The following is a 23,342-nucleotide window of genomic DNA, read 5'->3' on the forward strand; positions in this document are numbered from 1 at the left end:
GACGGGTTATGCTGAGCTCTGAAGGGAGTAGTCCGACAAAGGCGCAGATTGCCACGCACTGAGAGGCGGGGGGGGGGGGGGGGACAGTGACATCTGCTTTCAAACCCGCAGTCTGAGCTCTTCTACAACAGAGCACATCTGCTCCCACTCTGCTGGGCAACCGCAGGAGTAGGAAAATCAAATCAAAATCAATGACCCGCCTTCTGAAAGGGCAGAAGGTGCTGATGAGCAGAAACGTGTGGAGAGGCTCAACATCATGGTCAAAGTGACACGAGTCCCCGCCAGCAGGGAACAACAGGACAGAAGCACAAAGGCCGACAAGAATGTGGGGAAACTGGAAAGTGACACGTGAGGAACTGTAAAATGGTGCTTGCCCTGTGGAAGACCACCTGGAGGGTCCGAATGTTAAACGGAGAGTTAACATCTGCCACACAATTCCGCTCCTGGATAAACCCAAGAGAAGCCAAAACAGACTGTCCTCACGGATGCTCACAGCACACCATGAATAATAGTAGAAAAGCAGGAGCAGTTTAAATGGCTACCAACCGATTCCCAGGGAAACAAAATGTGCCTGTCCATACAATAAAATATTAGCCATAAAAGGCAAAAGTACTAATAAATGTTACCGACTAGATAAAAACAGAAGACACTGTACTGAATGAAAGGGGGGAAGGGGAGGGCTAATTATTTAAGGCACTTTAAGATATTTGAAAATTAGGGGCTAGAGAAATAGTATAGCAAATAGGGTTCTTTCCTTGCATTGTAGATAAAAATAGAGTCAATGCCCAGCAGCCCATATGGTCAACCCCTGGCACAATCCCAATCCCTGCCAGGAGGAATTCCTGGGTGCAGAGCCAGATATTTACCAGATGTGGCCCAAAACTTAAGAAAAAACATTTTTTTTTGAAAATTAGATTTAAATGCTTTAAAGAAAATGTGCTAAAATTGTATTAAAACATTTTTGGGGTGGGGAAAGAAGAAAAAAAATTTTTTATCACAATGCTTTTGTTATTCCTTGTTATTCCTTATTCCCGTGTGGGATCTAGACCGCGGCTGATGCCCTTCAGGGCACTGAGGCAGAAGCTGAGGTTGCAGGCGTGCCCGGCCCATTCTGAGCTGTGGTGCCGTCTGTGGGAAACTCCTCACTTGGAATTACGGTTGCTTCAGCACCCGTGGGCGGCACTGGGAAAGCACCCGAACCATCCTTTGGGCCCCTATCTTTTCTGTGTGATACTGGGGAATCAAGCCTAAGACCACCAAGCTGCATCCCTAAGCCTCAATTTTGCTATTCTCACAGCTACTGGCGTAGGTGGGAAAGGAGAGGCGTGAGAATTCCAAACTCCTATCCCCCTGCACTCACTGCAGCTCTCTCTGTCCCCTGGTAGGGACATGGGAAAGCTCTGGAGATTTCTTCTTCTAAATCAAGGTGCTTGGATACCAGTGGGATTTCCTCAACTGTGTATGCAGATGTGACAGCATGTCCGTACACACAAAAGCATGGGCTATGATCACTTGGGAACCCTCTGCACAAACAAGTCCATCTCACTGCATCTATCCCTTTTTTTTTTTCTTTTTGGGTCACACCCGGTAATGCATAGGAATTACTCCTGGCGGTGCTGAGGGGACCATATGGGATGCTGGGAATTGAATCCAGGTCTGCCGCATGCAAGGCAAGTGCCCTACCCACTGTGTTATCGCTCCAGCCCCACATCTGTCCCTTGGGAAACTGCCAGGCATGACATAGTACTGTAATAATAGAGAATTTACACACCAATGGACTTTGCCTTGAAATTCTGATGGCTCTCTTGTCTTTATTAAAGCAGTAAGTGCGTGACAAAGATGGTCTCATATGACAGCAAGTGCTATAAATAGCTATAAATAGAGGGTGTGCTTTAAAAAAAGAATATATGCTTAAATATATTTCAGAGAATAAATAAAACAGGGGGACAGCTGAGGGTTGTCCTGCTTGTTCCTCAGCAAACGTGTCCTCCTCTCCGACAGAGACACCCGTTCTCGGTGCCCCACTGCCCAGCCCTGCTGTCTCTCACCCTGTCCCGGTTCCCAGTCCCAGCTGATCAGCTTCCTCTGGGATGCCATCAGTGCTCGGGGACACGCAGACATCTCAGAGAGCTGCATGCCAGGGGAGGGGTGAGACAGGAAGCTCTGTGGCTCAGTCGTGGTGGTGGAGCCGGCGGTGCTGGTGAAGGTTGGAGCTCTGGCGGAAGCTTTTCCCACACCGGCTGCACTCGTAGGGCTTTTCCCCGGTGTGGATCCTCAGGTGCATCGTCAGGGTGGACTGGCGCCCGAAGCAGCTTCCACACTCGCCACAGCGGTAGGGCCTCTCCCCGGTGTGCACGCGCTTGTGTCTCTTCAGCTCTGAGTTCCACGTGAAGCTTTTCCCACAGTCCTCACACTTGTAAGGTTTCTTCGCTGAGTGCATGGGCTGGTGGCCAGGGTGCTGCCAAAGGTTGCTCAGGCCCCTTCTACTCCCTTTACTCTGCTTCAGCTCCCGCAGTGCGTGGCTATTGAGCGCACTGCCGCAGTAGTCCAGCTCCCTGCAAAGTCTCTGGTATTGAATGAACGGCTTCTGAGCACTGGGGGCGCTGATCTGCCTCCGTGACAGGTGGGTTTCACTTCTGTTTGCAGCTCTGGGCTGGGGACTCTGGGGACTCTGCAGACCACTGCCCCTCACCCTGCTGGCCGACACTGCACATGGCTTTGCCCCTTTATCCCCCTCCTGCTGTGGATTTTCCTTGTTGTCATTGTTCAGTTTGGGGGCCTCTAGAATTAGAAAGAAATGTCTCATTTTTGGGACTTGGAATCAGCCTCAGCATGGAGGTGGCCCCAAGTGCGTTCTCCCACTGGAACCTGTGGAGACTCAACCAGGCACCTGCAAACTGGAACATGGGCTGAGTTCCAGTTTGCATGTGTCCTGACTACAGAAACACCCCAACATATGCCTAAAGCAGCTGGGACAGCTTTGGGACAAGTCAAAGGGTCCAGTGTAACAATATCCAGCAGGACTTACTATGTGTACAACAGCAAGTGATACAGCTAACAGCCACATGTGGCTCTTGAGCATTTGAAATGTGTGCACTTGAATGTGACGAGAAAGGGAACTGGTTTTGTTTTGCCACACCAGTGACGCTCTGGGAGCTATTCCCAACAGTGGCTAGGGGATCCTGCAGCGCGGGGACTGAAGCCAGGGCATCTCCATGCAAAACACACACTGGGATGAGAGATAGCACAGCAGGGAGGTGCTGGCCTTGCACATGACCAACCTGGGGTTCAGTCACTGGAAATCCATGATCCCCCAAGCACTGCCAGGAGGAAACTCAGAGCCAGGAGTAAGCCCTGAGCACTGCTGGGTGGGGGCCCAAAACAAAATAAACAAACAAAAACTGTACTCCAGCCCTAAGAAATTTCTCCCCACTTATGAGAAATTGAATTTTAATTAAATTCAAATTTAAAGGGTCAATCCTTTAAGTTCTATTAGATTAAATTTTAAAATGGTTATCAAGCAATTCAATAAGAAAGGGATAGTACCAATAAATGTTTTTTGGGTCAGACAGACAGCACAAAGGATGATGTGGGGCTTCACATGTGGGGTACAAGCTCCTTCCCTGTACCACATAGTCCTTGAGCACTGCGAGGAAAGGAAGGACCCCTGAGCACAGAGCCCAGAGTAGCCTCTGAGCACTGCTGGCTAAGGCCCAACCCTACAATAAATGGTTTTGGGACAACTTGATCACTACATACAAAAAGAATGAGCTGGGCCAGAGTGACAGTACCGTGGGGAGGTATTGCCTTGCACACGGCTGGCCCGGGTTCGATCTCTGGCATCCCCCAGCACCACACAGAGCTGGAAACAGCCCCAAAGCACTGCAAGGTGAGAAGCAAATATAAACAAAAAATTGAAAATGTTTCCCTGTCAGAGCACTATCAAGAAAAATGAAAAGACCCACCATACCCGAGAAAACGCTTGTGAAAAAAAATGAGCCTAATATGCAGAACAACAACAACAGATTTACAATTCAACACAGGAAAGACTAATCCAATTTAAAAATAAGCAAAAATAAATAAAAATAAGCAAAGATGGGGCTGGAGCAATAGTACAGCGGATAGGGCGTTTGCTTTGCACTCGGCCAACCCGGGTTTAATTCCCAGCATCCCATACGGTCCCCTGAGCACCACCAGGAGTAATTCCTGAGTGCATGAGCCAGGAGTAACCTCTGTTCATTGCTGGGTGTGACCCAAAAATCAAAAAAATAAAAAAATAAGCAAAGACTCTGAGTAGACATTTCTCCAAAAGAGATTACAATTGACCTATCTGCCCAGGAAATGAGGCTCAGTGAGGTGAGCCATCAGGGAAGGGAAGATCTGTTAACCACTTGACTGCCACCAAGAAGACTGAGAGAAACAAACAAGCACTGACAAGGGTGTGGAGAAACTACAACCTTCACAGGCTGTAGGTACAGCCCGTAATCCAATGGGCTACTTTGGAAAACAGTCTGGCAATTCCTCAACAGGTTAAACACAGTCAGCAGATGACCTAGCAACTCCACTCCAATGTAGATATGCCCAAATAAATCCTAAATAAATTAAAATGTGTCCACACAAAACTTGCATACAAATGTTCATAGTGCCATTAATTAAAGTAGCCCCCAAATGGAAACAACCCAAATGTCAACCAACTGATGGATAAGTGATATCTGGAACAGCCACACAATAGTTATCACTCAGCTCTGAACAGGAAAGAAGCACTGATGCGTGCCACATGAGTGAACCTGGAGAACATCGTCAAATGAAAAGAGCCAATCAGAAAAGGCCACACAGCGCATGATCCCATTTATGTGAAATGTCCAGAGCTCAGAGTAAGCCCTGACAACTGCTGGGTGTGCCCCCACAAAAGATGATAAAAATAACAAAAATGTAAATTTCATAGAATATGAATTACATCCTCATTGGTAAAATTCAAATGACCACACGTGGCTCATGGCCACTGCATTGAAAAGTCTAGCTCTGAAGCTAGACTTTTAGCTAGCTTCAGAGTCTAGCTGTGAAGTTCAGGGTTAAGGAATCTGGGAATCCACCTTTTATTTTTAATTATTATTGTTTAAAATTTTATTTTTATAAAGTTGTTTACAATATTTGATTACATTTAGTATTCGAACACCAATCCCACCACCAAAGGAGTCTCTGAGAACACACCTTCCCACCACCAGAAACCTGTCACTCTTCAGGAATTGCCTTGCGCAGGGCCAGGCTGATCTCTGTACTGTGGGAATCAATCAATCAACCTTTTCAGGGATCAAATGAAAGGAGCGGGGGAGTGCAGATAGCACAGAGGGTCGGGCACTGCCTTGCATGCAGCCAATCCGGGTTCAACCCCTGGAAGCCCATATGGTCCCCCCAGCCCCACGGGTAGTGATCCCTGAGTACGGGAGTAAGCCCTGAGCATAGCCAGGTGTGGCTCGAAATCCAAAGGAAAGGAAAAGAGGTGGAACCAGTGCACCCTTGAGTCCAGCTGAACTCAGAGTGTGTGTTCCTTGAGGATCACGAGGGCCGCGGTGAGGGGGCAGGTCCTCAGCCTTGGTCCTGGGTTACTCTCTCTGTCTCAGGGAGTCTGAGAACCACGGGACGTACGTATTCTACAGGACCTACGAATCCATCTTTCTCTCAGAAAAACAAAGCTCTAGCTTCCTGCTAGCCCTACCTCTAACCTGAAGACTGACCAGGGTCACTGTCACTCAGTCACAGGACTAGGAGAGCAGGACCAGCTATTAGACTGCGATTGTACGAGTGACAGAAATGGACACAGCTCTAGAGCACAGACAATGTCACAGGAAGAGGAAGAGGCAGGAAGTAATGATGAGCTTTTTCTGTAACAGGCAGAAAAGGTCTTAGCTGACAACACTTAGCCAGATGTTGCAAGGAAGTGCAACAATCATCCCTGTATCACTGTATCACTGTAACCTCTCCATTATGAGACTTGTTGTTACTGTTTTTTGCAATAATCATATATACAAATATCTTCATAAGAAACTTTGAAAGGGTCATATATTAGATTATAAACAATATTCCATATGGGGCCAGAGAGATAGTATAGCAGGTAGGGGGTTTGCCTTGCCCATGGCAGATCTGGGTTCAATCCCAGCATCGCATATAACCCCCAAGCCCACCAGGAGTGATCCCTGAGAACAGAGTGGATGTGGCCCAAAAGCAAAAAGCATGATCCTTTGTAACTGTATCTCATGGTGGCAGGGTGATTCAACAACAACAACAACAATTTTAAAAAAGAAAAGCATGATCTTTCATGAACTGGACTGTCAAATAATGATGAACAGAAAATGATCAGGAGACACTGGATATGACACCATTCCCACCCTAAGGAATTTTTCAGGTATGAAAAATTTGCTATTCCTTGGGGTCACCGAGGTTAAGGTGCTTGCCAGGGCCAGCCCTGGTTCGGTCCCTGGCACGGGGCTGCTGGGGAGCACTCCTGTGTGCAGAGCCAGGAAGAGTCCCTGAGCACTGTTGGATTTGATCCCCAAACAAAACAAAAGATCTATTCTTACATACAATATTACAGAAAAAGAACAACAACAAAAAATGTGCTGGAGAGATAGTACAGTGGGTAGGGCACTTGCCTTGCATGCAGCTGATCTGGGTTCAATCCTTGGTACCACATATGATGCCCTGAGCATGCCAGGGGCATGAGCCAGGAGTAAGCCCTGAGCACTGGCAGGCGTGGCCCAAAGGACCACAAAGCAGAAGAGAAACAAAGTGAGCGCTGCCTTTTCCAGACCATGACCTGCTGTGATGGGGGCGACGGGGCTGTGGAGAGGGGCCTTACCTGTGCCAGCTAGGGTGAGGGCGGCTTCCTGCAGGAGCGGAGCCTTTTCCTGGGTGCTCAGTGGGAGCTGTGGTCCGGCCTGGAGGGGCTCCCCCAGGGGGCAAGCCTGGGGACAGCCCCTGGGAGGCTGTGGCTGGAAGTCTGGCAGGTCCTGTTCTCCAAGCTGAGATCCAGTTTTCTCCAACAGCACCTTCTGCCCTTCCAAACACACGGCCACCTGGAAACAAGCCCCGTCCGTCAGAACACAGAGCGAGGAGGACTGGGCGCTGACCCCACACCTCCCTAACAGCCCTTTTCCCCAGAAATCCCGTGTGATGGCCGGGTGGTGGACTGGGGTAGAGACACTGCAGAGGGGGACAGGCAGCAGGTCCCGAACAAGGCTGATGTTCCCCGAGTGACAGGCCGGTCCCTTGTCCACAGCCAGAGTCATGGGACACCTGGCATATGGCTCAGTTCCGACAGGGGCCCACTGGGTCCCACCCTTCTTTGCTGGAAGCAGGTGGCGGGGCCCTTAGAAATGGTGCAGTTCCAGGGCTGGACTGGTAATACGGGAGGCATCTGGCTGCCAGCGACCGCTTCCGGCCAACCCCAATCACCTGCACCACAAATGTCCCCCTAAACGTCTCTGGGGCCACTCCTAAACACAGAGCCAGGAACAGCCCCTGAGCTCTGCCGGGTGCGGCTCCTAACTGCCCACCCAGCCCATCTCCCAAGGACACGAGCTGCTGGTGAGACCTGAGACTGGCCAACCGCACTGTGCCCGCCGGACCCAAAGGCAGTGTGACAGCCCTCCACTGCGCCCAACTCCCACCCTCACAGATGAGAAAACTGCAGGAAACTTTCCAGTGAAACAGAACAATTCTCCCAAACGCTTGAGGCCCATCAAAGAATGGGAAACACCTTGGACCTGACTTCTCCGCGGAATGCCACTCTCTGGACGTTGGGAGAACTGTTGCATGAACTGGCTCCCTAAACAGAAGCCCAAAGCAACCCTCGAAACCATCCAGTTCACTAGACCCCAAAGACTAAACTTGCTTCAGATGGAGACCGGAAAAAAAAAAAAATCAAACCTTCTGACTCGCCCGCGGCCCCCTCCTCACCCACTGCTTGGGCTTCTTGGCCGCTCTGTGAAAATCCTCCACCAGGGCCACCATCTCCCTGCTGTCCCTGGGACACTGCTGCCGGAGCCACGTCTGGATGTCAGGGGGCAGGATGTTGAGGAACTGCTCCAGCACCAGCAGCTCCAGAATCTGCTCCTTGCTGTGCGCGTCGGGCCGCAGCCACTGGCGGCAGAGCCGCTGGAGCCGGGAAAGCGCCTCCTGCGGGCCCGACTCCTCCCGGTAACGAAACTGCCTGAAGCTCCGCCGCGAGAGCTCGGGGTCGGGGTCGGGGTCCGCCCCCGGGGGCGGCGGCGGCGGCGCCCGCTGGGCCTCCAGCTTCGCCACGATACGTCTCTCTGGCCCGGAGCGGGCCTGGGCGGGGGGCTGCAAGCTAAAAGTGATCTCCAACTTCGCTGCCATGCTGGGGCGCAGGCGGCAGCTTCCCTGATCACGCCCGGGGGCGCATGGCCCCGGGCGCCCCTGAGGGTGCAAGGCGGGAGCTTGGCCCCCCGAGGACAGCAGTCCCCTTCAACGGTCGGCCTGAGCGCTGGCCTCCGGGAAGGACACCGCGGAAGCGCGGATCTCGGCGATCAGCACCCGGGCTCGGTCAGACCTGGCAGCTGCTGGTCCCCGGGAAAGTTCCAGCCGCGTCAGCGCCCCGGAGGGCATCGCTCCCGCGAAACAGGTGCGCCCACGCACGCCGCGGCGCGCGCCAGGCCGGGGCTGCGGGGGTCCCGGGCGCCCCGCGTGGGCCCTTCCCCTCGCTGGCCCCGGGAGCCAGTCCGGCCCGGCGCCTGCGACCACACGGCCGCGACGGGCCCCGCGCCTGGCGCCCACCTGCAGCGCACTCTCCTCGGGGGACCCCCTGCGCTGAGACTGGGGGCGGGGCCGAGGCCGGGGAGGGGGTGCGCAGACACGCCCACTGGCTGCAGTGTTGCCAGGAGAGGTCCGCCTTCTCTTCAAAGCGATTGGCTTCGCCAGGACGCTCGCCTTCGCTGATTGGCTGCAGGCTGTGACGATCCTGCGCCAAACGCAGTGCATCCTGGGAGTTGTGGTCCGAGGCCAGGCTCCGGCGCCTGCGCGGTCAGCGAAGCCGTGCGGGGCGCTGCGGGGGTGCTCGCGTGGCGGACTGCGGGCCCCGGGCGGAGCGAGTGAGGGTAGTAGGGGCTGCGCTCGGCGGGTGTATGTCGGGCCGGGGGCTTCCCTCGCTCCCCTCCCTGCGTCCCGGCCACCTGCGCTATTCAGAGCTGGTCTCGGTCCCAGCGTCCCATCCCCGACCCTCTGGCCTGTGAGCCCGCGGCCCGGGCCGGACAGTATCCGTCCCTCCTCGCCCCAGAGCAGTGGGCCCGACTCCCGCCCCGCATCGTTGTAGAGTCATCGAGAATCTGTACAATGAAACTTTTTTTTTTTTTAGACGGAGGAGGGTTAGGGCTTACTTCTGTCTCTGCGCTCAGATCACTCCGGGTGAGGCGAGGGGGGGCGGGGAGGGGCGCAAGGCCAGTGGGATGGGGGTCCCTGTGGGATGCTGAGGATCCGGCCGGGTAGGCCAGGTGCAAGGCAGAGGTCGGATTCTACTATCGCTCAGGCCCCCAGAGTGGAACAGTTTTGGTACCAGCATCTAATAGACGACTGTGCCCCAGGATGTAAGGGGTCTAGAGGAGCTGGGCGATGTCTTCTGCCCGATGCCAGGAGAACATTTATTATCCAAGTATGATATGATGTCTTCTGCCAGATGAAGAAACGGCGTCGGGTCCTTTCTTGTCCAGGATTTGGGGCTGCCGTTGGTTGCAGGATATTGATACCTGTTCTGTCGTACAGAGAACTCAAGTGAAGTCAAGTTTGTTATTTGACCGATAACCTGAATTCATTGCTTAAAAACTAGTTATTTTTCCGCCTGTGAACAAAATTAAACTTTTGGTGGAGAGTGGCTAACTCCAGCGTCATGCTAGAGTTGGGACTTCTCCCATCCTCCCTTGAGAACAAGCCTAAGACTCCACAGGCTGGGCTTCTGCCGGTGTACACTCGGAGGCTGGGTGAATGGTCCCATGGGCAGCCCCAGGATGTTCCACGGGGGCCACAAATGAAAGCTGTGCCACTAGGGCACCATGGTGTGACACCGCAGAGAGCCAGTTGCAGAGGGCCGGGGAAGGAAACCAGGGCTGACTGGCCATGGTCAGACCAACGTGAAGAGCAGAGCTGTCAGGAACAGCAGACCGGGCCCCGCTGGCCTTGGATTCCCGCCCAGAGCAGTGGCCATCAGTGGAGGGGCTGCGGATGCCCCACTGAGAGCTCCCTCCAGCGGGCTCCGCCACGTAAGTCCTGGATTATCTGGGGCCAAGAAACTGAGAGGAAACTGCTGGGCTTGCACTTCTAGGTGTTTTCCTACCTTCAAATGGCTCAATCCTCTAGTCTGCGGAATGAACAGGAACACCAAGAACGAAAAATTTCAACCCTTGCCCATCAGCTAACCCAGGTGGGCTAGGAATACAGGTCAGACTTGGGGAATAATTTGCTTTTTAATTCATTCATGGAAATATTTGCCTGTAATGTACAGATACAAAGTGGCTAAGTCAGAATCTTCTACAATCAGCCTCCTAGGACCACTCAGACATACCACTGGAGTGATGGTGCAGGGGGCAGTGGTTTGCCTTGCTCCAGATGTGCCAGGAGTGACCCCTGAGTGAAGAGTCAGGAGGGTGCCCTGAGCATCACTGGATGTGGCCTAAAAATAAAATGACGACAAAAAACCACCACCAACAACAAGTCAGTATCAGTCAGGCAAGGACCATCGTGCCTCTCGACAAACCCTGCCCTGTGAGAGGCCCTGAATGCGTTGGGTTTCTTCTCTTTGACTCTGGTGGTCTCAGTGGCCCTGAGGAGTCTGGGCTGAGGTCTGGCTCTCTCTTGGGAAAGACCCTCAGGATGGAGCTGCTTTGGTCAGTAGAATTTTGTCACCTCCTCACAGAACTCCAGGCTTTCCCAGGAACACACGTTACCCTATGGGCTCCTAGAGGAGAGGTGGAGGAACAGAACCCCCTGGAGAGCCAGAGCTAAAACTCAGGGAGGAGAGTGCACTCACCAGCCGGAGTCGCTCTTCAATGGGGTGGGGAGGGTTGGGGCCACATGACAGTGCTCAGGGATCACTCCTGGTGGTGCTCTGGGGATCAAACCCCAGCCGGCTGTGTGCGAAGCAAATGCCCTCCCCCTGTGCACTCAGAGATGCTGGGGATCGAGCCCTGGTCAGCCGCATGCAATGCACCTTACTTACTGCTATACTATTTCTCTCGCTTCTGAACAAACCACGTTTTTTTGGTGCCAGTATAGAACCCAGGGTATCATATATGTAAGGTATGAGCTGTATGAACCCAATTTCTGACTTTATTCCTCAAATTTTTACTGCTTTGTGTACACTTTTGAGACTGGAATTAAATGTAGGCATTTTCAAATGTGACCTTCATGCTCAATCCAAAAAGAACAGTGCCTGTCTCTTCTTTTCCTGTTCCCCCCCACGTTGTTTTGCCACGTAAAGGAGCTGGCTAGTGTGAGTTCAATGCGTGTGTTCGGTGGTCAAGAACCACCTCCCTAGGCCAGCCAAAGGCGACAGGCAAATGAAGGAGCAGGGAACCAGGATGAAGGAACGCACAGGAGAATGGAGGACCCGGCTCAGGCTGGCTGGGAGTCAGGGACCATTTATTCCGTTTATTTCTTTTTCCCTCCTTCTCTCTTACAGAGCAGCTATATAGTAATCCTGAAGGGTGGGGTACACATAGCTGGGGTTGAACATTGTCAGAAAAACAAACAGATGTAAAGCCCCTCCTTCTGGGGAAGTTCTAGGAGATTATCTCACAGACAAAATCTCATCTGGGGGTCCAGCACCCTAGATTACTAGGAGATCTGCTCAAGGGCGGGATTCCATATAAAGGTGTGCTGCTTTCTCCTCAGCTAGTAATCCACTTAAACAATCATACTGAATATACTTCTTACTAATATTTCTCCCGCACGGCAGAACTCCCCATGGTGTATCCGATATGCCAAAAACAGTAACAACAAGCCTCAAGATGGAGACGTTACTGGTGCCCGCTGAAGCAAATTGATGAGTGACAGTGACAGTGACTAATATTTCTGTTCATTTTTATGGACACAGTAAGAGATATAGTAAGCTCAAAGAGCGGCTCTTCCTGGGCACATCTCACTATGTATCCAGACTCAGGACTCAGTCCTCGGCCAGGTTAGTCTTTTCTAACTCCAGCAGGGTCCGTCAGTTACTTCTTTTTTGGATCATGACAAAGTTTGTTCCATGACCATGCTCTTAACTACTATATTTCTTTCTTTTTTTTTTTTTTGCTTTTTGGGTCACACCTGGCAATGCACAAGGGTTACTCCTGGCTCTGCACTCAGGAATCACCCCTGGCGGTGCTCAGGGGACCATATGGGATGCTGGGAATAGAACCCAGGTCGGCCGCGTGCAAGGCAAATGCCCTACCCGCTATGCTATTGCTCCAGCCCCAACTACTATATTTCTTATGGCGCTTAACTTGTACTTCTTAGATGCCAGGGTAGCTTACGGCTTTCCCTGGGTTCACCCAAGTCCCTCGCCGGGATCCTCCTTTATAGGGGCGTTAGGAAGTAAGAGCAACTGAGGTTTAAGTCAGGTAAATGTGAGGATACCCAGGAGTAAATATTATTCGGAGTCAATTAATTCCCATGTTACAAAAGCATAGCACCAACTGTCTTCCTTTGTCTACACAAAAAGGACATTGCTAAACCATGCAAAGAACATAAAGAAAAGAGAAAAAAGTGGGATAGTACAGTGGGTAGGGCGTTTGCCTTGCATGTGGCCAACTCAGGTTTGATTCCCAGTATCCCATATGGTCCCTCGAGCACTGCCAGGAGTAATTCCTGAGTGCAGAGCTAGGAGTAACTCCTGTGCATTGCCGGGTGTGACCCAAAAAGCAAAAAAGAAAAAAAAAGAAGAAAAAGAAGGAGGAGGAGGAGGAGAAGGAAGTGGAGGAGAAGGAGGAGGAGGAAGAGGAGGAGGAAGAAGAAGAAGAAGAAGAAGAAGAAGAAGAAGAAGAAGAAGAAGAAGAAGAAGAAGAAGAAGAAGAAGAAGAAGAAGAAGAAGAAGAAGAAGAAGAAGAAGAAGAAGAAGAAGAAAGAAAAGCAACATAGGATTATTAGTGTCTGATGGAATTGGGTGTGTCTCGGGAGCACTGTGGTGGGAGTAATTCAATAAACCTAAGCTCTCTGAAGGAGGAGCAAGGACAAACCAATGTTATCCAACATCTCCCCCTTTTCTGTTTGCAAAATACAAAAAATTGACATTTCAGCCCACCTCTGAACCCTGAGCAGTGTTTGTTACAAAATGTCCAATTGTTGCTCAATATCTTGGTTGATAGTGGCCTGCACTGTCCAAAGGTGGAGGGCCTGATGGAATTTGATGTGCCTCAGGAGCACTGTGGTGGGAGTCCTAAGGGAGGAGCAAGGACAAACCAATGTTATGAAACAGCTGGAGGAAGTGACCATTCAGTCTCCCTGGTAGTTATGGATAAATGAGTCAATTGGAGATCATTTGGGGGCCACATCCTGCAATTCTCAGGGGTTACTCCTGCACTCAGGGATCGCTCCTGCTGTTTAGGGAACCGTAGGGAATGCCAGAGACCAATCCTGGGTCATCCACGTGCGAGGCTAGCGCCCTACCTGCTGTACGACTGTCTGGCCCCTACGGGCGTTCTTTTCTTCTCTTTAGGAGTTGGTCATGTCACTTCCTCCAAATTTCATCCAACCTGAGGGTGCTGATTAGGCACTTTGAGCCGACAACTCTCTGGACTTGGATTCATTCATCGAGGTGCTGTCCCGAATGGGCCGGTCCCGGAGACAGGCCTCAGCCTTGCTTACAGGGTAAAGGACAGAGTGGGGCGGTCGTTGCTCTGACATGCAGCTTGAAGATCACGCTTAGGACAGAACTGTGCCACTGCCTGTCCTCGGGGGACACGGACCGGCACTCTAACTCCCGCAACGGAGTGTTGGGAGGACCGAGGGCTGGATCTTGAGGCCAGGAAAGCCCCGCCTGGCTGAAGGCCTTTCCTGAGCTCTGGAGCTCGCGGGCAGACTCGCAGAGCACCGGCCTGCCCGCCAGACTGCCGTCGCCAAGTTCTGCTGGTAAATTGGACAACTGGGACTCTGGGAGTTATTTCAGTGAAACTACCAAGGGGACTTCTTGTTCTCTTTGTAGGGAGGAGGGTGTTGGGGCCCCCAGCAGTGCTTATGGCTTACTCCTGCCTCTGTGCTCAAGGGCCACTCCTGGTGGGGCTCAGGGGGCCATGTAGGGTGCAGGGGATTGAACCCAGGACAGCTGTGTATGAGGCAAGTGTCCTTCCTGCTATACCATCGCTCGGGCCCCAAGGGACGGTCTTTGGCTAGAAAGGAAAATGGTCTTTCCTGCTGTTCTTGTCGACCGTGAGGTGATACGGAAGAGAAACAGTGCAGACAAAATGAAGAGGGCCAGTAAGATGACGAGGGCCGTGTGGATGGGAGGCATGGGTGACAGACTGCACTTCTTCTTCCTTTGTTTACACTGGGGGCCCCACCTGGCTGTGCTCAGGGCTTACTCCTGGGTCTGTGCTAAAGGATTATTCCTGGCAAGTCCTGGGGAACCAAATGCAGGGGTCAAACCAGGGTCAGCGGCATGCAAGGCAGGCACCCTAGTCACTGTGTCATCTCTCCTGCCCCAAAAGACGAGGTTCAGGGGGCTGGAGAGATAGCACAGCGGGTAGAGTGTTTGCGTTGCACGAGGCCAACCTGGGTTTGAGTTCCAGCATCCCATATGGTCCCCTGAGCACCGCCAGGAGTAATTCCTAAGTGCAGAGCCAGGAGTAACCCTTGTGCATCGCCGGGTGTGACCCAAACAGCAAAAAAAATTTTTTAAAAAAGATGGAGTTCAGAAAGAGACACAGAGGGGCTGGAGCGATATACAGTGGGTCGGGCGTTTGCCTTGCACGTGGCTGACCCAGGTTCGATCCCCAGCATCCCATATGGTCCCCCAGCACTGCCAGGAGTGATTCCTGAGTGCAGAGCCAGGAGTAACCCCTAAGCACTGCTGGGTGTGACGCAAAAAGCAAAAAAAAAAAAAAACCCACAGAGAGATGGACAAAGGGGACAGGTCAGGTACAAAGAATTATTTGGACAGTCATTGGGGTTAATAATACCTGGCTTGATTTTATGGTATCACAGTAACATTATGTAAGATACTGCAAGTGGAGGCACTTTCTCCAGAAAAGCACAGAATTCTCTAGAAATACAGGCATACTAAGTAACCTGTGGACGAGAGGGTGAGCGAGCCCATGCTCCGAGTCTCGGTCACACAGGCCGTCTGGATCTGGAGCCACACTCGGATCTTCCAGATCAGCCCAGAGCGTCTGCAGTAACACTAACCAGAGCCCGAGAGCCGAGGGTCGAAGGGAGCAGGTGCTGGCTGTAGGGGGCTGTCTGCCCCCACCCCGAGGCCAGAGAGAGGAGGAGGGCAGCGCCCGCGATGGAGACACAGTGGATGGCGCAGCCCCCCTCAGCCCTCTTCCCTCCCCTTCCCCAGCAGCCTCCTGAGCGCCCCCTTCACCTCCTTGTTCCGCAGAGTGTAGATGAGAGGGTTGACCATGGGCGTGACCACCGAGTAGAAGAGGGAAATAAACTTGCCCTGGTCCTGGTTGCTGGACTTAGCGGGCAGCAGGTACCCGTAGATGGCCGAGCCGTAGAAGAGGAAGACCACCAGCAGGTGCGAGAGGCACGTGTTGAAGGCCTTCCTGCGGCCCTCGGCCGAGCCGATCTTCAGCACGGCCCGAGCGATGTAGCAGTAGGAGACCAGGATGACGGTCAGCGGGACGGCGGTGAAGAAGGTGCAGACGCCGTTGAGCACGGCCTCGTTGAGACGCGTGTCCCCGCAGGCCAGCTTGATCATGGCGGGCACCTCGCACAGGAAGTTGTCCACCCTCCGGTGCCCACACAGCGGGAGCTGCAGCGTGAACGTGGACTGAATCAGAGAGTTGCCCAGCCCTCCCAACCAGGCCACGATGGCCAGGCGCCAGCACAGCCCGGGGTTCATGATGGTGGTGTAGTGCAGGGGCCGGCACACCGCCACGTAACGGTCGAAGGCCATCACCACGAGCAGAATGCACTCGGTCGCCCCGAGCCAGAGGAAGACGTAGAGCTGGGTCACACAGCCGCCGTAGCTGATGGTCTTGTCTGGGCCCGACAGGTTGATGAGCATCTGCGGGACGGAGCTCGTGGTGAAGGCGAGGTCCAGGGAGGAGAGGTTGCTGAGGAAGAAGTACATGGGCGTGTGCAGCCGGGGATCCAGCCGAGAGAGCAGGATGATGGTGAAGTTCCCGACCAGGGTCAGCACGTAAGAGAAGAGGATGACCACAAAGAAGATCATCTCCAGCTCGGGGTGGTCGGACACGCCCGTCAGAATGAAGCCCTCGGGGAAGCTGCTGTTGGCCCGTGCCATCCCGAGGAAGCTCTCCAGGGCAAACTGCGGGGAGAAGCAAGGGGAGAGAACGTGATGGGATCAGGGCGCTTTCTGGGGCTCGGAGCTGAGTAGCAGCTGGATGCTGGTGGTGTCCTGCGCGGCCCCCAGCCACAGTCTGTCCCACGACAGGAAGCTCTTCCACCCAGATGTCAAATCGAAATGAAGGGAATGCCTTAGGAAGACAGAGCGAAAGATTAGGCTCTTCTACTCCACACGGCAATTAAAATAGGAGAGAGTGGGGAAAGGATGTAGAAATGTGGGCTGGAGAGACTGGACAGTGGGTAGTGTGTTTGCCTTGCTTGCGGCCGACCCAGGTTCCATCCCCGGCATCCCGTATGGCCCCCCCCAAGCACCACCAGGGGCAATTCCTGAGTGCAGAGCCAGGAGTGACCCCAGGGCAATGCCAGGTGTGGCCAAAAACCAACCAAACAAGCAAAAAGATGTGGATATGCTCATACCAATTTCTCAAGCAAGGTTTCGGTAAGTTCTCGGAGCGGGCCAGCCGACGTCCCGCACTCGGAAAAGCCCTCGGTTGTCTGTGATCCACCTACTCCCTTTCCAGGTGCTCCCATCCCAAGTGGAAAAGGGGTGATCAAGTTTGAGGAATAACTGATGAGTCTACACAGTCCCAGGGAGGAAGGGAAAGAGTGAGCACAGAATTACCAAAGGCCTCAAATGCCAGCAGGAGAGACACAGGCAGGGCGATACAGAACGAAGCGAACTTCAAGGAAGTGGAAGTGGAACCGGATGAAGTGACAGCAGGGTTCACCCAGAGGTGTGGGTCAGCTCCTGAGTGTCCATGGCTAGTGAAGGCAGCCGGGAGACTCGGGAGAGTGATGGCCGTGGAAGGATATGGCTTAGCCTCTTAGCCAAAGAATAGTTCCCAGCGTCAGCGTCTGACACTAACCCTGGGCTAACGGTCACCGCATTTTCTTGGGGAAGATCTAGGAAATAGCTCCGAGGCAGCCTCTGCATTCAGGGCTCACTCCAGGTGGGCCTTGGGGGTCACAGGGGTGCCGGGGTCAAACCCAAGTCAGCCACACACAAGTGCCCTCCCCTCTGTGCTGCACCTCCGGCCCTTGTGTCTCCCTCGGGACACACGGTGGGCCTCTTCTCCCAGAGCGAGGTGGGCGCGAGGGCTTCCCAGGGAAGCAGTGGCCACTGGCCGCACCTCTGGCTGAAGACCCCAAGGGCCAACTTTCATCCACAAGCACCCAAAATACTAGAGATCTAGATGCTCCATTGCCCAGGGAATCAAGGGGAAACAGTTCCTGCTGCTTCAGGTCATTAGAGGCCTGCAGTGAGTCCGGGGGAAAAGGGTTCCTGAGGCCCTTTCCGTCCTTCCTACCTAGGAGGACATTACTCGGTCGCATCACTTGAGTCAGGGCTTGAGGGGGGGACCTATTGCCGCCCTGGGGCTGTGCTCATGTTTCTGTCCAAAGGTTTTGTTTTTTGTTTTGTCTTTTTGAGTCACACCTGGTGATGCTCCGGGGTTACTCCTGGCTCTGCACTCAGAAATTACTCCTGGCAGTGCTGGGGGACACTATGGGATGCGGGGGGTCGAACCCAAGTCAGCTGTGTGCCGGAAGATGCCCTCCCCGCTGTGCTATCGCTCTGGACCCATGTTGAAAGTTCTTATAGGCGTCTCCCTCGCCCCGGAATTGCTTCTGGCAGTGCTCAGGGAAGCAGATGGGATGCGGGGAATTGAACCCAGGTTGGCTGCATGTAAGGTAGGTGCCCCCAAACAACCCCCCCCCCCATTCCCAGTGTCGGGGATTTGTGTGGCTCTCACTAGTGTGAGATGGTATCTCATTGTTCTTTTCATTTCCCTGACAATAAATGACAGCGAATACTTTTTCATATGCCAGAGGAGAAAAGCCTTGTCCTGGTCAGCCAAGAGGCCTTACCTGCTGTACTACCTTTCTTTAATTACCAACATTATTAAAATATCAAAAAAAATGAGAGCTGGGGGCTGGAAGAGAGCGCCAAGGGCTGGAGACCATGTGTGGCATGCAGGAGGCCCGGGTTCGATCCTGGCACTGCCCAGTCCCAAGCACCCTGGGAAATGACCTCTGTGTAACCCTCAAACGTCTGTGGGTTGTCTGTTTAAAAAACCTAAAAATGAAAGCGGTGTGAGCCTCATACCCAGAAAGGACTCTGGCGTCAAAACACCATCTTTCAAGGGCAGGCCTCAGAACTGTGTCATCAATTGCGACGCTTCCTGCTGCGGCTGGGAAAACCCACTTCCTACCAGGCTGACTTGGGTGCTCGGGTGGCGTGCAGAGAGAGGGCCTGCTCCGTGTTGCACAATTTCATCCTCTCTGACTCAGTGTGAGAGGCACCTGCCAGGCATCTGTGTTCCCACCACTGGCGTTTCTTTCTTTCTTTCTTTCTTTCTTTCTTTCTTTCTTTCTTTCTTTCTTTCTTTCTTTCTTTCTTTCTTTCTTTCTTTCTTTCTTTCTTTCTTTCTTTCTTTCTTTCTTTCTTTCTTTCTTTTTGCGTCACACCTGGCGATGCACAGGGGTCACTCCTGGCTCTGCACTCAGGAATTACCCCTGGCAGTGCTCAGGGGACCATATGGGATGCTGGGAATCGAACCTGGGTGGGCTGCGTGCAAGGCAAACGCCCTACCCGCTGTGCTATCGGTCCAGCCCCCAACTGGCATTTCTGACCCAGGGACACCCAGGCAATGCCCCAAAGGTCCACTGAGCGTATGCAACCCACCATTGTCCCTTTAACCTGGGGAGAGCCGAGATTGGCAGCGTCAGGGACATCCGTGTAGAGTGTGAGATCTCAGCTCAATCTCCGGCACCAAAAAGCAAAACAAAGACATTTGGGGTGGCAGTTTTTCTCTCAGTGGTATTCTGAGCACTCAAGCCCTGAGCACTCTGTTTGGGGCTCCAACCTGCAGTCCTGGCTCTGTGCCCAGGAGTGACCTCTGGTGCGGCTCGAGGACTCGAACGAGGGTCATCTGCATGGAGGCAAGTGTCCTCACCTCGCTACTGTGCGGCCCCACCCTGCACACGCCAGACCAGCACGTGGGCCCGTAGGAGACACCTGGCCAGCCGACAGGCCTGCAGCCTTGAGCACAGGTGTGTCACATCAAGGCTGGACACCCACAGGGGTGACTGGGAAGAGGGCAGCCCTGCCCATGTGGGGCCTCACTGGCCATTTGAGAAAGCGACACCAGAGTAAACAATAATTTAGAAGTAAAACATTGTGACTTGGGAAGACAGTATCGCCAGGTGAGGGCAAGACACTAAGCACCAGGGTGTCACGGCAGTGCAGAGCCCTGCCCTGGGACGGTGCCATGGGGACTTTAAGATACAAAATATCTGGGGCTGGAGCGATAGCACAGCAGGTAGGGCATTTGCCTTGCACGCAGCCAACCCAGGTTTGATTCCCAGCATCCCATATAGTCCCCTGAGCACCACCAGGGGTGATTCCTGAGTGCAGAGCCAGGAGTAACACCTGTGCACTCCTGGGTGTAACCCAAAAAGCAAGAAAAGGTACAAAATATCTTTGTGGGGGAGGGAGGATGGGGCTCAGGGGCCCTGCGGGGCTGGGGACTGTCCCCAAGACTCCCAATGCACAGCCTGTGACCCGGCCCCCCCTCCCCCGTGTCCTCTCTCCAGTGCAAGATAAAGCAAAGCAGCCTGTGTGGCACCAACACCAAGCTGTTGGCAGCTGCTGTGTCGCAAACAACATTCGTGAATCAAAATTCCTCAGAAGGATGAGAGATGCAAGCGGCAGGGCCGTGCAAACAATTTTGTCCAGGTGCTGGAAATGGGACCTTTGAAGCTGATGGCCACGTCTCCAGGTGACTTCTAACAAAAACCAGGGTGCCACTGACGCTGCCCATGTCGCCAGGATGCTTGACCGGACCTGGCACAGGTCTGAGCTGCAGATCACGCTGGGGGTGGGTGCTTCCACAGCCCCGTTCCTCAAAGAACAGAAACTGCGCAGGGCTGTGTGTGAACGTGCCATGGTGGCAGAGCATCGAAAGCCAGGCACGACTCTGACTGCACCCTGGCTTCCCAAGAGAAACGCTGTGTGGGATATCAGTAAGACATGGGGAACTGGATTCTGGACTTTTGGAACAATCTTAGCATTCCTGAGTGTGCTCATCAAGTGCTGGCGTAGAATTGCCTGTCACCTACCTAGAACTCAGAATGTTAGGGTATTTGGGATGGTATGTTGTAATGCTTGACAAACCGTGGGCGGGGTGGGAGGGAGGACGCTGTGGGTGTTCACAGGAGGGGGCGGAGGGCAGGACCGTGCCCAGCCCTGGTGTCAGATCACTGGCTGTTTCACAGGGGGACAGCAGTGAAACTCCTGCTCCTGGTCTCCCTTGACCACGTGGCCATACAGCTGCCCCAGGCCCTGAGCGGGCCCTCCTGGCCCTGGCCTCACCGGGCACTCTGCCACCCAGTGAGCTGCCCACAGCACCAGAAGGGCATGGAGCGAGCTGCAAAGCCAAGGCCGCATCTGTGAGAAAGAAGGACCTGGCAATGACTGGCAGTGACACGAGTCCCCAGTTCCCAGTGAGACACCAACCTTCCGGTATGTCTTTTCCGTTATTTCACAAGCTGCCACACCCCCTGGGGCCTCCAGGACAAAAGGCTTTCCTCCTCTGAGCAGACACTGGCTCTCTCCAGTCGCAGCCATGGAGGAGATCGTGGCTGATAATCTGCTCCACTCCCTGCAAGAGCTGCTCCCTAATGAATTTGAGGTGTTCAAGCTTAAACTGCAAAACACCCGCCTGGAGAACGAGCCGCCCCAGATCACTCGGAGGCAGCTGCATGAGGCCACGCCCGTGCAAATGACCGACCTGCTGCTGCGGCACTACGGGCAGATCTCTGCCGTGCTGCTGACCCTGAAAATCCTCAAGAAAATGAACCTGGAACTGCTGGTCCAGAAGCTGAAGAGCGCCCTCGTTCCAGGTAAGCCCCGGCAGGGGTACAGCAGGGAGCCGGGCCAGGAGCCTCAGCCCTCCACCCCGTGACTCCGGCCAAGCAAGCCCCTTCGCTGATTCGGGCTAGGGGTTGGGTGGGAAAGTTCTCTCAGGCCCCAGCTGGCTTTAAAAGATGGAAATACAACAAAGGTTGAAATATCTGAAAGTGGACCAGGATAAGGAGAAAAAAGATCTAGAGGGTCACTGTCTGATTCCGTTTTAGACTGATGGTTTTACAAAGGTTTGGTAAATCTGTCACAAAACTTTTTTCCAGTTTTCCTCCTCTTTTCCCCTCTCTCACCTTTCTACCACTTTCCTTGATTAGGCGCGCCCCTGAAATCTCCAGGCTAGCATTTAAAACACTGGGGTGGCAACCAGAGTGCCCCAGCCCAGGTTCTATCTTTGGCACCCAGTATGGTCCCACAAGCCCCGTCAGGAGGGATCCCTGAGCACAGAGCCAGGGGTCAGCCCTGAGCACCCAGATGTGGCCCCCAAACCAAAACCAAGCCAAAGGCCATTTCCACGTCACCTCGTGGACTCCAAGTGAAGCCGAGCCCGGCTTCTGGGAAGGAGCAGCTGCTTTTCCTACACCCCGAGGGTGCTCTAGCTTAGTGCTGGCCCCTCAGCATTCCACTAACGGTTCTGAGCCTGCTTGGGGAGGCACAAGAGACCTGGGGCCCAGCATCGAGGGTTGGGGCCCCTCCCAGTCCCCAGGCCTGGCTGACGCCTGCGGTGGGGCTGTCGTTGCAGAGAGTCTGTCGAGCCAGCAGCTGGAGCCCAGCCTGACCCAGACCAATTGGGTTCCGGCGGGCGCCAAGCAGGGCCGCCGGGTCCGCTTGATGGCCATCTCGGCCGGGAGACTGCAGAACCTCGGCGGGTCTGTGTGGCTGCGAGAGGGCCTGCGGAGCTCAGGCAAGGAGCGCCCTGAGCCTGGAGTCCAGCATCCCTTGCGGGGACAAGGAGCTCGCCCACTGCTCTGCGCTTCCAGCCCAGGAGAAAAGGAAAAGTGAGAGTCTGGACTTGGCGGTTGTTCCCGGACGTGGGGTCGCCCAGCGGGGCCCCGAGCCTCTTCGCAAAGGCTCCAGGCACCCCGGACACTTCAAGGGGCTCGAGGGAGGGGTTGGGTCACACCTGTCGATGCAAAGGGGTTACTCCTGGCTCATGCACTCAGGAATTACTCCTGGCGGTGCTCGGGGGACCATATGGGATGCTGGGAATCGAACCCGGGTCGGCCGTGTGCAAGGCAAACGCCCTGCCCACTGTGCTATTGCTCCAGCTCCTACAGCATTTCTTTTTGAGAATTTCATATGATGCATTGATGGTTTCCACCTTAGTCGCCTGTAAAGTTTTATTTTATTTTGTTTGGTTTAGTCTGGGGGCCACACCTGGTGATGCTCAGAGGTTACTCTTATCTTTCATTCAGAATTACTCCTGCCAGTGCTCAGGCGACTGCTGATGCTGAAACTGTGTCAGCTGCAAAGGCAAGCGCCCTCACCGCTGGACCACCGACCCACGCCTTCACCGCTGGACCACCGACCCACGCCCTCACCGCTGGACCACCGCTCCTCACCCTGGAAACTTTGTCTGACAGTTAGTGGGACTGAGAAAAGCCGTCAAGATTGGCTTCTGTAAGAAACTCTGGATGTTGTAATTGTCTGGTTTTCTGCCCTTTTTCCCCCTGCATTTCACAACTCTCAATCGGCCTCATGCACAGTAAATCTGAAGTGTAGGGTGAGAGCTCTCCACCAAGGAAATCATTCCTCAGATGTGGGCATGCCCCACGTCAGGGCACATGTTCTTAGAACTCAAATCTTCCTCTACTATAGTCTGAGCAAAAAAAAAAAAGGAAAAGCAATAACCTGAAACAAAAGCAGTTAAATAAGCCATAAACTTAACCCTGAGTTCCTTATT

At 53.6% G+C, this 23,342-nt stretch overlaps 3 protein-coding genes across 6 annotated transcripts in view; 1 reads left to right on the plus strand and 2 right to left on the minus strand.

The window, feature by feature from the left end:
* Window positions 1–1,774: 1,774 nt before the first annotated feature.
* Window positions 1,775–8,706, minus strand: ZNF174 (zinc finger protein 174). 2 transcript variants are annotated; one of them, XM_004604373.2, is made up of 3 exons: window positions 7,957–8,706; window positions 6,857–7,073; window positions 1,775–2,781 (listed from the first exon to the last, which is right to left on the minus strand). In XM_004604373.2, exons 1-3 carry the CDS (start codon window positions 8,374–8,376, stop codon window positions 2,171–2,173), a joined length of 1,248 nt encoding a protein of 415 aa, XP_004604430.1. In that variant the 5' UTR covers window positions 8,377–8,706; the 3' UTR covers window positions 1,775–2,170. The 2 variants fall into 2 exon arrangements, with proteins under 2 accessions (XP_004604430.1, XP_054990103.1); XM_055134128.1 differs by having other exon boundaries at window positions 7,927–8,706.
* A 2,854-nt stretch (window positions 8,707–11,560) lies between these two features.
* The window catches only part of LOC101553329 (olfactory receptor 2C1), a 29,184-nt gene continuing 17,402 nt past the window's right edge, over window positions 11,561–23,342 (minus strand). For 2 of the 3 annotated variants that reach the window (XM_055134131.1, XM_055134132.1), the window contains one exon: window positions 11,561–16,649. In XM_055134131.1, coding sequence (XP_054990106.1) covers window positions 15,518–16,456 — 939 coding nt within the window. In that variant the 5' untranslated portion in view covers window positions 16,457–16,649 and the 3' untranslated portion in view covers window positions 11,561–15,517. The remainder of the gene's footprint in view (window positions 16,650–23,342) is intronic. The other variant, XM_055134133.1, reaches the window with a different exon arrangement.
* On the plus strand, window positions 20,122–23,316 carry LOC105942791 (pyrin-like). Its single transcript, XM_055134134.1, has 3 exons — window positions 20,122–21,420; window positions 22,182–22,437; window positions 22,855–23,316. The coding sequence occupies exons 1-3, from the start codon at window positions 21,144–21,146 to the stop codon at window positions 23,024–23,026; spliced, it is 705 nt and encodes a 234-aa protein (XP_054990109.1). The 5' UTR covers window positions 20,122–21,143; the 3' UTR covers window positions 23,027–23,316.

The sequence above is a fragment of the Sorex araneus genome, chromosome 4, assembly GCF_027595985.1.
Source record: "Sorex araneus isolate mSorAra2 chromosome 4, mSorAra2.pri, whole genome shotgun sequence".
NCBI lineage: Eukaryota > Metazoa > Chordata > Mammalia > Eulipotyphla > Soricidae > Sorex > Sorex araneus.

Excerpts from the sequence above, each read along its gene's own strand:
- ZNF174 (XM_055134128.1), bottom strand. The coding sequence starts at position 8,376 with ATGGCAGCGAAGTTGGAGATCACTTTTAGCTTGCAGCCCCCCGCCCAG. Across the intron at positions 7,074-7,926 it reads GGCCGCGGGCGAGTCAGAAG|GTGGCCGTGTGTTTGGAAGG; the intron begins GTTTGATTTTTT and ends GCTTGTTTCCAG. Across the intron at positions 2,782-6,856 it reads CCTCACCCTAGCTGGCACAG|AGGCCCCCAAACTGAACAAT; the intron begins GTAAGGCCCCTC and ends TTCTAATTCTAG.
- LOC105942791 (XM_055134134.1), top strand. The coding sequence starts at position 21,144 with ATGGAGGAGATCGTGGCTGATAATCTGCTCCACTCCCTGCAAGAGCTG. Across the intron at positions 21,421-22,181 it reads GAAGAGCGCCCTCGTTCCAG|AGAGTCTGTCGAGCCAGCAG; the intron begins GTAAGCCCCGGC and ends CTGTCGTTGCAG. Across the intron at positions 22,438-22,854 it reads AGCCCAGGAGAAAAGGAAAA|AATTACTCCTGCCAGTGCTC; the intron begins GTGAGAGTCTGG and ends TCTTTCATTCAG.